Source organism: Piliocolobus tephrosceles, chromosome 8 (assembly GCF_002776525.5).
Source record: "Piliocolobus tephrosceles isolate RC106 chromosome 8, ASM277652v3, whole genome shotgun sequence".
NCBI lineage: Eukaryota > Metazoa > Chordata > Mammalia > Primates > Cercopithecidae > Piliocolobus > Piliocolobus tephrosceles.
In genome coordinates this window covers 138,293,830-138,309,181 of record NC_045441.1, presented here as the reverse complement: position 1 = coordinate 138,309,181, position 15,352 = coordinate 138,293,830, and the positions used below count along the sequence as shown (strand labels likewise).

The 15,352-nt window shown below is 45.0% G+C and overlaps 1 protein-coding gene across 4 annotated transcripts in view; it reads left to right on the top strand.

The window, feature by feature from the left end:
- The window catches only part of ZNF777 (zinc finger protein 777), a 30,562-nt gene extending 16,235 nt beyond the window's left edge, over positions 1–14,327 (top strand). For all 4 annotated transcript variants that reach the window (XM_023225480.1, XM_023225478.1, XM_023225481.1 and 1 more), the window contains exons 5-6: positions 8,855–9,106; positions 12,762–14,327. In XM_023225480.1, the coding sequence (XP_023081248.1) occupies positions 8,855–9,106; positions 12,762–13,918 (1,409 nt within the window). In that variant the 3' untranslated portion in view covers positions 13,919–14,327. The remainder of the gene's footprint in view (positions 1–8,854; positions 9,107–12,761) is intronic.
- The last annotated feature ends 1,025 nt before the right edge of the window (positions 14,328–15,352 follow it).

Here is a 15,352-nt window from a genome sequence, read left to right as displayed (position 1 = left end):
AAAATGTATTTAAAGGAACAGAGACCATGCAGAGAGGAAAAAAATGTATATATGAATACTTACATATAAAATCCTTAGATAAAATAAGTGAATGCATTCATGACACAAAAGTGTAATGCTTGTTTTTTTTAAAAAAAGAGAAAGGAACTCTTGGAAATTAAAAATGTAATAGTACAAGTTAGAGACTCAGGAGCAGTGTTGGAGGATAAGCACACATCCCAGAAAATAAAGCTAAAAGATAAGAAAATAGGGAAAGAAAAAAAATAAAGGATGGAAGGAAATAGAGAAAGAATAAGAAAACTGAAGGATGGAAATCCAACATCCAGATAATAGGAATATCCAGAAAAAAAGAGTAGCAAAAAAAGGTGGGAATTATCAACAAAATGATTCAAGAAAAATTCCCACCAATTAAAGCCATAATTTTCTAGATTGAAAGAGCCAGCTGCCCAGAGCACTGGAAGAAAATAGAGCTACACTTTCAGCATGGACTTTCAGAGCAACTGAGAACAAAGGAAATCCTACGAGCTTCCAGAGAAGAGAAACAGAGTCATACGAAGAAACAGGAATTAGAATGGCCTCAGACATTTGTAACCACACTGGGATCTAGAAGACAGTAGAGCAGTGCCTTTCAAATTCCAAAGGAAAGTATTTTCCAACTTATAATTCAATATCTAGCCAAACTGTTTTGATTAAATATGAGTGAAACTGAGACATTTTGAGATGTTCAAGTCTCCACAAATCCTTTATCAAACTGGGGGAGGTGCTTTGCCAAAATGAGGAAATAAACCAAGAAGGAGGCATTACAAATGCCAACTTGAGAGAGAGGTGGAGGCACTCCAGGGGCGTGGCACAGGGGCATTCCGAGAGGCCAGCTATGTACCTAGAGGCAGCTGGTTGAGTGGGGCACCTCCACGGGTCCCAGAAATTTGTCTTCAAGTAGATGAAATGGATAAATACCCAATATATTTGAATGTTTGGAGAGGAGAGTTACACAGCAAGGTAAGGTTGGGGGAGTTTGGGGCTGAGTTCATGATAATTAGTCGTAAGCTGGGCAAAAGAAAAAAGTGTCAGATCTAGGGAAGGCAAGAAGGTTTACAGGCATTGGAAGCACTCACTGGATACTACAGAGTTTAGTTATAAATAACATTGATATAATCTAGCGAGGTAAACATCCAGTATTGATCCAACTAAAATTACAACCAAACTGTATTGGCAGGATCAGTTCGGAGGAGACCTTCATCCCTTGCAAGTCAATGGATGATGCTTAAAATTGAAAACTCAAGGAGTAGCAATATAAGTGTGTTACTTAGAGTTATGGAGGTAAATGACCAAAGAATCAGCTGGAATCATTGAAGTGATTGCCCCGGGGAGCAGGAAATGGGGGCAGATGAGTGGAAAAGAACTTTTTAAAAAATAAGTTTTGGGCCGGGTGTGGTGGCTCACACCTCTAATCCCAGCAGTTTGGGAGGCTGAGGCAGGTGGATCACTTGAGGTCAGGAGTTCGAGACTAGCCTAGCCAACATGGTAAAACCCCATCTCTACTAAAAGGGCAAAAAAAAAAAAAAAAATTGCTGGGCGTGGTGGCCCGTGCCTGTAATCCCAGCTACTCAGGAGGCTAAGGCAGGAGAATCACTTGAACCCAAGAGGTGGAAGTTGCAGCCCATCTCAAAAAAAAGAAAAGTTTCGAAGAACTGTTCAACTATGTTCAACTAGCCTGTGTGCATGTATAACTTAAAAAATTTTTTTTAATTAAAAAAACCTAACAAAGTATAGCCATGAGAAGATTGGAAAGTGTCAACCAATGTTTATTTGCTTTGAGCTGGTAGAGAGAGTTAATGTGGCAATACTGGTTTTTAATTTCACAAAGGAAAAGTACAGAGAGAGTAAAAGTACCCCATAATATTCTCTCAAGAGTCAGCAGTTTATTCATTCCAATTTTATGTGCATGTGATTACATACACATAGCCTTAATTATGTAGGTAATATATATACACATTATCATTGTAAAAAAGTCAGACAATATAGAAGTATTGGCGAGTTTCTTTTTTCAATAGTATATCCTTGACATTTTTACGTCAGAATATATAAATTTGTCATACTCTTTTTCATAGCCGACAGTAGTATTCTGTGTATTGATGTCATAATTTGTTTAAATACTGTCCCATTAATGTGCATTTAGGTTGTTCACAAGTTTCAGTGCTTCAGTAAAGATTATTATAAGTAGATCTTCATGCACTTGTCAGGAACTTATTTAGAAATGGATTTTCTGGGTCAAAGGATACACCCACTTAAAAATTTAATAGATCCTGGCAAATCCCTTCAAATCACTTGTGCCAGTTTACATGCCTTCATCCGTCTAAGTATGAGAATGTTTGTTTCTATACACTCTTACCAGTAACAGGTATTATTTATCTTTTTCTCATTTGCCAAAGTAGTAAGTAGAAAAAGCACAATATGTGGATGAAACATACTTTCTATAAGGGTGATGTTGAGCATATTTTCATACCTTTATTGATTACTAGTACCTCTTACTACTCTGTGAATAATCTTTTTGTTACTCTTTTGGATTATTAATCTTTTTATTGATTTGTAAAAAGCTTTTAAAATATTAAGGATATTAGCCCTTGCCTAACAGTATGTATGTGAATACTTTTCCCAGTTTGTGGTTTACTTTTTTTTTTTTTTTTGAGATAGAGTCTCACTCTGTTGCCCAGGCTGGAATGCAGTGGCGCTATCTCAGCTCACTGCAGCCTCCACCTTCCGGGTTCAGGCTATTCTCCTGCCCCAGCCTCCTGAGTATCTGGGGTTACAGGCGCCCACCACCATGCACGGCTAATTTTTTTGTATTTTTAATAGAGACAGAGTTTCACCATTTTGGCCAGGCTGGTTTCAAACTCCTGACCTCCAGTGATCTGCCTACCTTGGCCTCCCAAAGTGCTAGGATTACAGGCGTGAGCCACCATGCCTGGCCTGTGGTTTACTTTTATATTTTGTGTGTGTATGTGTGTGTGTGTGTAATAGAAGTTTTTAACTTTTATGTATTCAAATTTATCAGTCTTTTTTTTTTTTTGAAACAGAGTCTTACTCTGGAGTGCGGTGGCGCAATCTCGGCTCACTGCAACCTCTGCCTCCCGGGTTCAAGCGATTCTCCTGCCTCAGCCTCCCGAGTAGCTGGGATCACCGGCCCCTGCCACCACGCCCAGCTCATTTTTGTATTTTTTAGTAGAGACGAGGTTTCACCATGTTGGCCAGGCTGGTCTCGAACTCCTGATGTCAGGTGGTCCACCCGCCTCAGCCTCCCAATCTGGGTTTCATATCAAATGTAGAAATGTTTACTCAAGCTATTTTATTTAGTAAACACTGTGATCACAGATCTTAGGTCTGTGAGCATCTCAAAAAAAGCTATAAAAATTTTTGAAACACAAAATAAATGTGTTTTTTTGCCCTAGAAAACAAAAAGAAAATTGCTAAGTCTAAGTAATTAAATGCTTATTTTAACTAAATGTCTAAAAATATGGTATTATATCAGTTTCAATAACTAATAAATTCAGTCTTCGCAAATGTTTAATACATTTGAAAACAATTTATGGGATTTTCCCCACCTCACAGGCGTTCTTATGAACACGAATTATTAAAAACCAATCACAGATTAAATAAGTTTCTTATAGCCAAATGATAGCAACAGCAAGCTACAAGAATCCTTTCAAAACAATTTATAGCAAAATTATAGTTGATAGGAGTTGGGCATGTTAAATATGCTTGGCACGAGTTACCAAATGTCCTCCAGAAGGAATATCGGAAGTCCCACAGGGTTACAAGTAGCCTGTTCCTCAGCTTAAAGTTGTAACACTTAGGTGTGAATTTCTTATTTATACATCAATATTTTTGTTCATCAGGAGTTCGGTGTGAAATAGCTTTTTTCCCTTTCTAGTCAGGAAGCCAGTTGTCTCCATTCCTTTTAAACTTTTCCCCACTGGATTGAAATGTTACCTTTTTCATAAACTATATTCCCACAATGTATGTGTCTTCGATTAATTTTTTAAATGGGAGAACAAATTCCTGCTTATAAATAAATGCAGCTTGGTTGTCAATACTCTTTGAAAAGTTGTTTGGGGTGGGGAGATGTTTTTGGTGGGAAACACTGGCGTTCCCTGCTATCTAGCAAGTGGAGGGGAGGGTCAAAGTGTGTACATACTGCCTGTTTTGAGGGAGAAAGAGTATGTGCCACAAAGAGGAGCAGGCGAATGCCTGGAGCTCAGGGAGGAGCACAGCTGTGTCCAGCTGAGAGCATTGAAGAGGCTTGATGGAATGGTGGACACTCAAGTTGGGTCTTGAAATAGGGCCAGGTGTTGAAGGCACTAGTCTTCAAGCTGGGGTACCCATGCTCTTGAGGGGTAAGGGTATTCCCCAGGAGAGACATAATACAGATGTCTTTGAGGGCACAATTTCCAGTCCTTAGTCCATCTCTTCTTGTCCAGCTGATCAGCCAAAAGCACACAATGCATGTGGTCCCTGAAATGTGGCTTCTCATCTACTCTCCCATTATTTAAAAAAAAAAAAACAGGCTGCCAGGCATGGTAGCTCATACCTGTAATCCTAGCACTGTGGGAGGCCGAGGTGGGAGGATCACTTGAGTCCAGGTGTTTGAGACCAACCTGGGCAACTTAGGGAGACCTCATCTCTACAGAAACTTTAAAAATTAGCTGGGTATGGTAGCACATGCCTGTAGTCCCAGCTACTCTAGAGGCTGAGGTGGCAGGTGGTTTAAGCCAGGAGGTTGAGGCTGCGGTGAGCCATGATCTCACCACTGCACTCCAGCCTAGGCAACAGAGCAAGGCCTCATGTCTTAAAAAACAAAACAAAACAAAACAGGCACTTCCTGCCCATCTCCATCTTACTATAAAGCATTTCTCAGAGGCATAAAGCCCCCAGGTCACCAAACAGAGAATATTCAGAATTTTGGGATACATGTCCTGCAGCGCGTCACTCTGGGGCCTGGATGGCAAGTTCTCTTGCAGCTTAGGTTGTTTGCAATATTTTACCTTTAACAAAATTGAAAGAGGAACTAATCATGTTGTGAACTGATAGGTCATTAGAAACAGTTGTTTTGTTTTGTTTTGTTTTGTTTGAAACGGAGTCTCGCTCTGTTGCCCAGGCTGGAGTGCAATGGCGCCATCTCGGCTCACTGCAAGCTCCACCTCCTGGATTCACGCCATTCTCCTGCCTCAGCCTCCTGAGTAGCTGGGACTACAGGTGCCCGCCACCACGCCCGGCCAGTTTTTTTGTATTTTTAGTAGAGATGGGGTTTCACAGTGTTCACCAGGATGTTCTCGATCTCCTGACCTTGTGATCCGCCCGCCTTGGCCTCCCAAAGTGCTGGGATTACAGGCGTGAGCCACCGCGCCCGGCCCTAGAAACAGTTTTTTTGATGATAATGTTGACCATGTGATCTTTGTGGCATATAATTCAGAAGTTCAGAATTGAGTGACAGTTCCATAACAAAGCTGCTTCCAGCCCATCTACATATTTGTGTAAATGAGGTTTCCCCATGTAAATGAGGTTTCATTTATAAAAATGAAACAGACAAATTGATTCTGAACTGTACATTCTACAATAAGAATATTGATTTCCAGATAAGTAAACTAATTGGAAAAAAATTCTATTCATCCTTTTAAGATACATTTCCCAAAGTTTCTTTATTTTCTATCTTGGATAATTATTTATCATTCTATAGTGATAATCACTAAGGATAACTTAAGCCAGGAAAAAAATGAACACTTAGAGACCTGTGGTTATTAGAAATGAAAGCAAAATTAAACCTTCGATTTACATACACATTTTTGTGGTAGAGTGGTAGATGAAGTGATCAGTAAAAGGCTTCTAAGCATACAAATATGTTCTATTAGGATAAAATTCTGTGGGCAAAGTGGGAATAGAAATAGAAGCTCAAGGTGAAAAGGAATGATATAAAAATTCCAGCTATCAAAGAAGAATTTGTTCCTGTGTTTTTAAGTGAATAATGGTGGGTTTAAAATTGCTGGGGTTCTTAGATTCCATTGGCGACATTAAAGGGTGATGGAAGAGTTTATTTCAAAGTATCAATATTTACAATACTCCAGAAATTACATCTTTTGCAGTTACTGATGCATTTTGTATATTTATTCAAAAAGATGCAAAGGAGTACATAGTTTTAAAAATTATTTTAAGGTGTAAGCAAGCAAAATATTTTAAGTAGTTTGTGAAGTCAGGGAAGAAGGTTTCCTGATGCTAGAGTCATGGTCATGTTTGTGGACAGATCATAACGATTTAGCGCAGAGACAAGGATTGAAGACAGAGGAGAAAAGGCACACAACTAATGGAGCAAAACTCCAGGGAGAAAGAAATGCGCAGGGCTAAGGAAACAAGCAGAGGATTTCAGTGATAGGAGGAGGGAAGAGAGCTATTACTTTCCCTGAGATTGGAGAGAAAAGGGAGGTAAAGATGGTGACTCTGAGCCAGTGCAGGAAGCAGGGGATGGAGGTATGGATGAGTTTTTCTTTTCCTTTTCATAGAGAATAGGACACAGACATCTTTGGAGACAGTGGGAGAGTCCCACATTCTGAGGGAATCGGGGGGTAAATGAGAACATTAGAGCTGCTTTATATTCCATCCACTTCCAAACCAGTTGAGTTGGTGAATCAGAGAGGCATTAAAGGAGTGCCACTCATCCGAAGGAATCCAGCTTAGGTCATCTAGCACCCATTTTCAGCCTGATGAGTTTGTCTGATTTCTCAGTAAGGGAATGAATGGATTTGGCAGAGGAGCAGGAGGAGCCTCAGGAGGGCAGGACTGAGGCTGCTTGGTTCATTTATCTCCCGGTTTCTTTTCTCTTTTTCTCACAGCACTTGTCACCTTCTAACATCCAGTGTAATTTATTTATTGTGTCTACCACCTTATGTAAGGTCCATGTTTTTTTCACTGATATATCAAAAGCCATTAGACCACATGACATGTAGTTGGTGCTCAGTAGATATCTGCTAGTAAACATTCAATGAATGAATGAATATGTTTGTACATGACATATTCTATTGTTACTGCAGTAAACTTAACCATAGCAAAAGTCTGGGGAAAAAAGCCAATGTTCTTCTATTAGGGAAAGAATGAATAAGCTATGGTATTATCCTGACCATGGAATATATACAACATTTTTAACAATGTATTAGCACTGTAGAAATTGGTTTGAGGCCAGGTGCGGTGGCTCATGCCTGTAATTCCAGCACTTTGGGAGGCTGAGGTGGGCAGATCACTTGAGGCCATGAGTTTGAGACCAGCCTAGCTAACATAGTAAAACCCCATCACTACTAAAAGTACAAAAAATTAGCTGGGTGTGGTGGTGCATGCCTGCAATCCCAGCTACCTGGGAGGCCGAGGCACAAGAATCACTTGAACCTGGGAAGTAGAGGTTACAGTGAGCTGAGATCATGCCACTGCACTTTAGCCTGGGCAACAGAGGGAGACTATCTCAAAAAAAAAAAAAAAAAAGTCAGGTAAGGAGACTTATGCCTGTAATCCCAGCACTTTGGGAGGCCGAGGCAGGCGGATCATGAGGTCAGGAGTTCTAGACCAGCCTGACCAATATGGTGAAACCCCGTCTCTACTAAAAATGCAAAAAATTAGCCGGGCGTGGTGGCAGGTGCCTGTGATCCCAGCTACTCGGGAGGCTGAGGCAGGAGAATCGCTTGAAGCAGGGAGGCGCAGCTTGCAGTGAGTCGAGACTGTGCCATTGTACTGCAGCCTGGGCGACAGAGTAAGATTCCATCTAAAAAAAAAAAAGAAAGAAAAAAAGAAATTGAAGGGATTTCTACAAGATATTTGAGTAGAGGAACACAGGGGAGGCCAATAGTGACAGAAAAATAAATAAATAAATAAATAAATGTGTATGTGGCTTATTCATAAGCACAGAGAAAAGTCCTGATAAATTATAGGAGTTACCTGGGAAGTCATAACGGTGAAATGGGAAGTGAGGGAAGGGGAAGGCAAATTAGACAGAAAAAAATACTGCACTAAAACCCAAAAATGTGTTATAATCCCATTTATGTAAAATGACACCTATGTATGTAATGGTACATTTGAAATTAGTCTACAGACCTATAGGCAAGTTTAAAAACATAAATTTCAGGGCAGTGTGTAATAGGATGCTATTTAATTAAAAACAAACTCAAATGCCCCTGGTGTACAAGCATATGTGCTTGGGAATGTAAGTCTGTTTTTTGGACACCTCAGGGTATGGGGCCGAGGGGTGGGAGTGGTCAGGAGATGGCCTTTTCTTCATCAACCTGATTGTGAGTGAGCAGATGAGAGAGAAACTGTGTTAACTGTACCAGTTGGCTGGTCTGACTGAGAAAAGGAATGAGCATCTCTTTAAAATAAACCCTGGCTGGGCACAGTGGCTTATTCATGCCTGTCATCCCAGCACTTTGGGAGGATCACTTAAGCCCAGGAGTTCAAGGCTGCAGTGAGCTATGATCGTGCCACTGCACTCGAGCCTGGGTGATAGAGTGAGACCTTTGTCTATTGAAAAGGTAAGACTAATAATAAAATAAACCCTGACAATGCTGATTTTTTTTTTAATTATGGTGCTCATGGAAAACAAACTTTGCATCTATTTTAACTTGACTACAGTTTGTATTGGTATTCAAAGCTACAAGGTATCCAGAAAATTCTGTGTCTACTCATTTCCAACTCAATATTACATTTCTTCAGGGTCTCTAAGATAAGACTTAATGAGATGTAAATTGTAGGGCTGCAGAAACCTGGGCAGTTGGCATGAACGTTCTGGGTTCTTTTCTTCTCACCCCTGCCCACCCTCTCTCAGCACATGACGGGATCGTGATTAAGATCGAGGTACAGACCAACGACGAGGGCTCAGAAAGTTTGGAGACACCTGAGCCCCTGATGGGACAGGTGGAAGAGCATGGCTTTCAGGACTCAGAGCTGGGTGACCCCTGTGGGGAACAGCCAGACCTGGACATGCAGGAGCCAGAGAACACGCTGGAGGAGTCCACGGAAGGCTCCAGCGAGTTCAGCGAACTGAAGCAGATGCTGGTGCAGCAGAGGAACTGCACGGGTGAGTGCTGGGCGGGGAGGGCCAGGGAAGTGTTGCCATGAGGCCTTCCAGAGGGCCGCTGCCCCCTGGGACAGCTGTGGTTCCTTCAGAGAGGTAGCTGGACACTGATGGGGCAACAGGTGGGAAAGAATTACCAAGCACGGCCTCGGGTATAGGCTTCGTGACGCAGGACTTGTAAGAACCCATCTCCAACCCAGGAAAGAAGTGGTTACCTCTAAAGACTGGTTCAGGCAAGAATGAAAGGGATCTCAGAGCTCACCTATCCCACCCCTCATTTTACAGGCAGAGGTTAAATAGATTGGGCAAGGCCACACAGAGAGTGGCGAAGCCAGAACTCTCCCAACGTGTCCTTGATCATCTCTTATCACCCTAGAAGCCTCAACTACCTTGAAGATTTCAGCCCTGGAGAGCATGGTTTCCCAATAACGATAGCACTGCCATTCTGTGGTCGAACCTAGTCTTCATTTTTGTTTAATTATAAAACTTTATCACCATGCTGCTCACTCTTGCTCCTTCTGAGTTCACGAACAGTAAGGCACTGGGGCTCATGGTGGCCTGATCCCAGGACATGTTTTGTGATGGATTTTCTGATGCTGAGCCATCCTGGCAGGCCCGGGAAAAGCCCTACTTGATCATCATCATGTATTTTTTGAATTCACTATTGGACTTAGGTAATAAATATTTTACTCAAGTTAGACAACTGTATTCATAAATGAAATGAATGTTTTCTTCAATTATTCTCATCTAATTTTGGAAACAGTATTATACTGGATGTATCAGATGAACTGGGCAGCTTTTGCTCTTGTTCTGTATTCTGAAAAAAAAAATAGGAATTGAGTGTGTTCCTTGAAAAATTGGTAGAACCCACTTGGACTTTTGTTTTTGTCTGGATGTTTTGTTTATGTGTAAGTCATTCACCATTACATGTTTGTATAACACTTTTATATTTAGAAATATATCCACATCCATTTCTGGTTTTAAAAGTATTATATTGATGTAAACTGCTTAAAAATTATCTGTAGATAATTCCTCCATAATTTGCCTTTTTGCAGTTAATAAAATACCCCATGGTATTTTATTAATGACCATTCCTCTTGGTCAGAAGATAGGAATCTAGGCCCAGAGCAGTGACTCACACCTGTAATCCCAGCACTTTGGGAAGCAAAGGCAGGAGGATTGCTTGAGCCCAGGAGTTCATGGCCAGCTCAGGCAACATAGGGAGACCCCATCTCTACGAAAAAGTTAAAACTTAGCCGGGAATGGTGGTGCATGTCTGCAGTCCCAGCTCCTTGAGAGGCTGAGGTGGGAGGATTGGTTGAAGCTGAGAGGCTGAGGCTGCAGTGAACCATGATTGTATCGCTGCACTCCAGCCTGGGTGACAGAGCAAGACACTGCCTCAAAAATATGTACATATATGGATCTATCACCTTATTTTTAAGTAACTCCATGGTATTTCAGAAGTGTTTTTGACATACCATGTTGTCTTTCATAAAAGGATAGTGAAAAGACATAAGGTAGATTCTGAGTATATGCTAAATTGGGACCATCATTGTATAAATTCAGTTGCCTTTTGAGCAGTCCCCATTAATTGTAGTAGAACTTTAGAAAACTACTAAACAGTAGTTTGTGGAATTGTGAGTCTTGAGTTTTGGGGCCAAATGTTTGGTGTTTATCATTCCATTAAGAAAAAAGCACCTTTGGCCAGGCGCGGTGGCTCCTGCCTATAATCCCAGCACTTTGGGAGGCTGTGATGTGTGGATCTGAGGTCAGGAATTCGAGACTGGCCTGTCCAATATAGTGAAACCCCATCTCTACTAAAAATACAAAAATTAGCTGGGCATGGTAGCGGGCACCTGTAGTCCCAGCTACTCGGGAGGCTGACGCACGAGAATGACTTGAACCCAGGAGGCAGAGGTTGCAGTGAGCCAAGATCGTGCCACTGCACTCCAGCCTGAGCGGCAGAGCCAGACTAAAAAATAAATTAAAAAAAAAAAAAAAGATAAAAAGAAATAAGCACCTTTGATCCTCAAGGAGAGTTTAGCCCTTCTCAGGATCTATTTTCCCCTTTGCCTTTCAGACATACTCAGTATTTTCGGGATAAACACCAGGGCAACTAGTTACTATACTCTGCAGCTGCCTGCTCTTGATCTTTTAGGCATCGTGCTCCAAGGATGTTCTGGGTCACTTCTTGCTGAGAATCCTAATACTACTGAGGCAGCCTTGACTCAGCACACCTGTGTCCTAATTTTACCACTGTAGTTCACTGGCTGTAGAGGAGGCCAAGGAAGAGCTAAGGAGGACTGGGAGTCACTAGCAACTTTACAAGACGTTGGCTGGGTCACGAACATTGCTACCTTCAGTCCCTGTTACTTGAGGAGGTAGACCAGATGGGTCCCAACCTGCAAGCTCTGAAAAGGCCTAGGACTTCATTTTCTATTTGGAAACATCACTTGATATCTCTGAGCTTGGATGACCCATCTGTAAAATGGGGAGAATTCTTGCTTGACTTGTCCTATAATGAGATATTGTGCTCATGAAAAGAAGACAGGTATGAGTGCTCTGAAAAGGTCTTGTTGGTTTGTTTTTTATTATTCTGCACACACAGACTTTTTGTGTCTTCTGTCACAGATGGGTCCAGAGAAGTGAGTGACTTTCTCATGTCACACAAAGCTGGTGACTAAAAATAGAACTCACCAGTTAGTGCCAAATAAGTACAAGCCACTTGAGAAAACTCAAACAGGAGTCGGGAGCCACTTCTTTTCTCTGAAACTTACATTATCATAAAGGACCAGGCTAGAGAGTGGAGGGGGCATCCCTGGGTGGGGCGTACACTGCCTGCAGCTGATCCAGATTCAAGGGTGGTGGAGTCTGACTGTGCCGGTGCATCTTCCACCCATGAGAGGCTGCAGAAGGCTGGGTTCCTGATTCCTAGGGTGGGCACCAGTGAGTACTGTGGGCTCCAAGGAGGGGTGGAGTGCTGTAGGTTTTGATCATCAAGGCAGACGTGGAGAGGAGAGGGAAATTTCTGGAGGAAGGTGAGGAAAGGCACCAAGAGGAGAAATCTCCCAGTGGATTAGGAAAGAAGTGGGCTGGTCTGAGCAGAGTTCAGGCAGAGATGTCCTCAGAGGGGCAAAGACTGAGAACCTTAGAGGAGTGGAGACCCTTTGGTACAGCTGGTAGAAACCCAACCTTTAAGTAGCCTAATGGAAAAAGGAGTGTGTATCACTCATATAATTAGAGAATCGTGAGTATTCCAGCATCAGGCATGGCTGGATCCAGGTGTTCCCACATCGGCTCTATTTACTGGTTTCCTTCTTTCCTGCTGGGTCTGGCTCTATCAGCAGTTTCGCATCATAACCAACAGGAAGCGATTTTCCGTGCGGTCCTCCGTATAAAATCCAAGGAGAACTCTTTTTAGCCCCTTTTAAGTCTGGACTCATTCCTGAACCAAACAGCAAGGCCAGCCTGGGTTGCATCCACCTCGTTGGGGGAGGGGAGCGGACCAGGGGCCGCAGAGGAGAATTTTCTCAAAAGAAGGAATTTGGGCCAATAATGCAATGTTTCGGTGAGGGTAAAGCAATGCTGTACCTCCATCCAGGTAGGCTAGGGGTGCCAGGCAACAGCTAACGACTTTCTCTCTGTGTCCCTGGAGCAGAAGGGATCGTGATCAAGACAGAGGAACAAGATGAGGAGGAGGAAGAGGAGGAGGAGGATGAGCTGCCGCAGCACTTACAATCCCTTGGGCAGCTGTCCGGGAGATACGAGGCCAGTATGTACCAGACCTCGCTGCCCGGGGAGATGTCCCCCGAGGGCGAGGAGAGCCCCCCGCCTCTGCAGCTAGGAAACCCCGCAGTGAAAAGGCTGGCGCCCTCCATGCACGGTGAGCGGCACCTGAGCGAGAACCGCGGGGCCTCAAGCCAGCAGCAGCGGAACCGGCGCGGCGAGCGGCCCTTCACCTGCATGGAGTGCGGCAAGAGCTTCCGCCTGAAGATCAACCTCATCATCCACCAGCGCAACCACATCAAGGAGGGGCCCTACGAATGCGCCGAGTGCGAGATCAGCTTCCGGCACAAGCAACAGCTCACGCTGCACCAGCGCATCCACCGCGTGCGCGGAGGCTGCGTCTCACCCGAACGCGGGCCCACGTTCAACCCCAAGCACGCGCTCAAGCCACGCCCCAAGTCACCCAGCTCGGGCAGCGGCGGCAGTGGCCCCAAGCCCTACAAGTGCCCCGAGTGCGACAGCAGCTTCAGCCACAAGTCCAGCCTGACCAAACACCAGATCACGCACACGGGCGAGCGGCCCTACACGTGCCCCGAGTGCAAGAAGAGCTTCCGCCTGCACATCAGCCTGGTGATCCACCAGCGCGTGCACGCGGGCAAGCATGAGGTCTCCTTCATCTGCAGCCTGTGCGGCAAGAGCTTCAGCCGCCCTTCTCACCTGCTGCGCCACCAGCGGACTCACACGGGCGAGCGGCCCTTCAAGTGCCCCGAGTGCGAGAAGAGCTTCAGCGAGAAGTCCAAGCTCACCAACCACTGCCGTGTGCACTCGCGCGAGCGGCCACATGCCTGCCCCGAATGCGGCAAGAGCTTCATCCGCAAGCACCACCTCCTGGAGCACCGGCGCATCCACACAGGCGAGCGGCCCTACCACTGCGCCGAGTGCGGCAAGCGCTTCACGCAGAAGCACCATCTGCTGGAGCACCAGAGAGCGCACACGGGCGAGCGGCCCTACCCCTGCACGCACTGCACCAAGTGCTTCCGCTACAAGCAGTCGCTCAAGTACCACCTGCGGACCCACACGGGCGAGTGAGCGCGCGCCCCGCCACCGCTGCCCGGCCAGGTGCGCGGGCCGAGCCCCCCTCGGACACCGCCAGGCCCGAGCCCAGCGGGTGGGGGCGGGGCGCCCCCCAGCCCCTTTGCCGTGAGCTCCCCTCTCCTTTCGTCCCTCCTCCCAAGGACATGGGAGCAGTGAGACCAGGTCCCTTGCTGCCGCGTTTCCCCGGGGCCCCAGGGGGGAGGGCGCGGACCTGGGGAACCCTTTCGGGCTGTTAATTTCCTTGACAATAAAATGGATGAAACCAATTAGCACGGGGGGCGTGATTTGGCCGCCGGCCACTCAGAGGGGCGGTGTAGGGCCCATCTAGTTGGGGATAGAACTTTATAATTACCTTTTGGATACTGTGGTTCTATTTGATAATAATAGAGTAATTTTTAAAAGACGAGCGTTTCCTGTTTGCCGTTTTTGTTTGGTTTGAAGGGGAGGGTTTGAGAAGGCCCGAGGGACTTATGGTAGTGTCAGTTGACAGGTTCTGTTGGGACCCTTTTTTGTGTGCCTTCTCGATTTGGGTGGTGAAGGAGACGCTGATCCCGCCGGTTCTGAAATGGAGAAGGAGAGGCAGGACTGACGTCTACGGGACCGCGGGAATCCCTAGACCATCGCTTCTGCCCTGGAGTCCGCGAGGATGCTGGGAGCTCAGGACGGAATAGGTCCCAGTTGACTAGCATGATCAACGAGAGTAACCGTCAGGTTTGGAATGAGCTGGAAAGAAGGTCCTGTAGCAAAAGCTGGGCGCTTCCCTCAGTGCCCAGGCGTTCCTGCCTAGCTTGAAATGCAGCTGGCGGAGGAGTAGGGTGGGCGGGAGGGAAGCCTAGGGAAGAGGTGCAGAGGCCCCTGGTGCCAATCTTTGCGGAAGCCACAAAAGGCACCAGTCAGAACATTTTTTATTTGAATGTTGCACCAAAGCTACTCTGGACTTGCTGAATGCACTAACGAATCCTGGTTTCTCTAGGTATTCATTTCCCATCTGCCTACAGCTCTCTCTTACAGAAAGAGAAACTGCAGGCATATTACATTGCCCACAGAGCGATTTACTCTGCTGATGGGTTTGGCAGTGGCCCAGAGAGAATGCATGCCATTCGAAGGGACAATTCATGGAGGCTAGCAGAGTGTGCAGCTCAGCCTCGCACACTGAGGAAGTGGGCTGAAAGCGGAGAGACTGGCCTGAGAGGAGAGCACTGCTGAAGCCAGGCCTGTCAAGTTATGACAAGATACTTGAAGGGGGTTTGAAAAAGGGGATTTGGAGGAGGAAGGTGATATACTCTTGACTTTCAGGGGACCATAGAGATCATCAACTCCCTCTTCTTTGTATAAAGAATTCATAAGCTAAGCACAGAAAGGGGAAGCGATAGCACAAGATCTCACATGTGAAGCTTCTCCATTTAGACTGAATTTCTAAGTCGATGG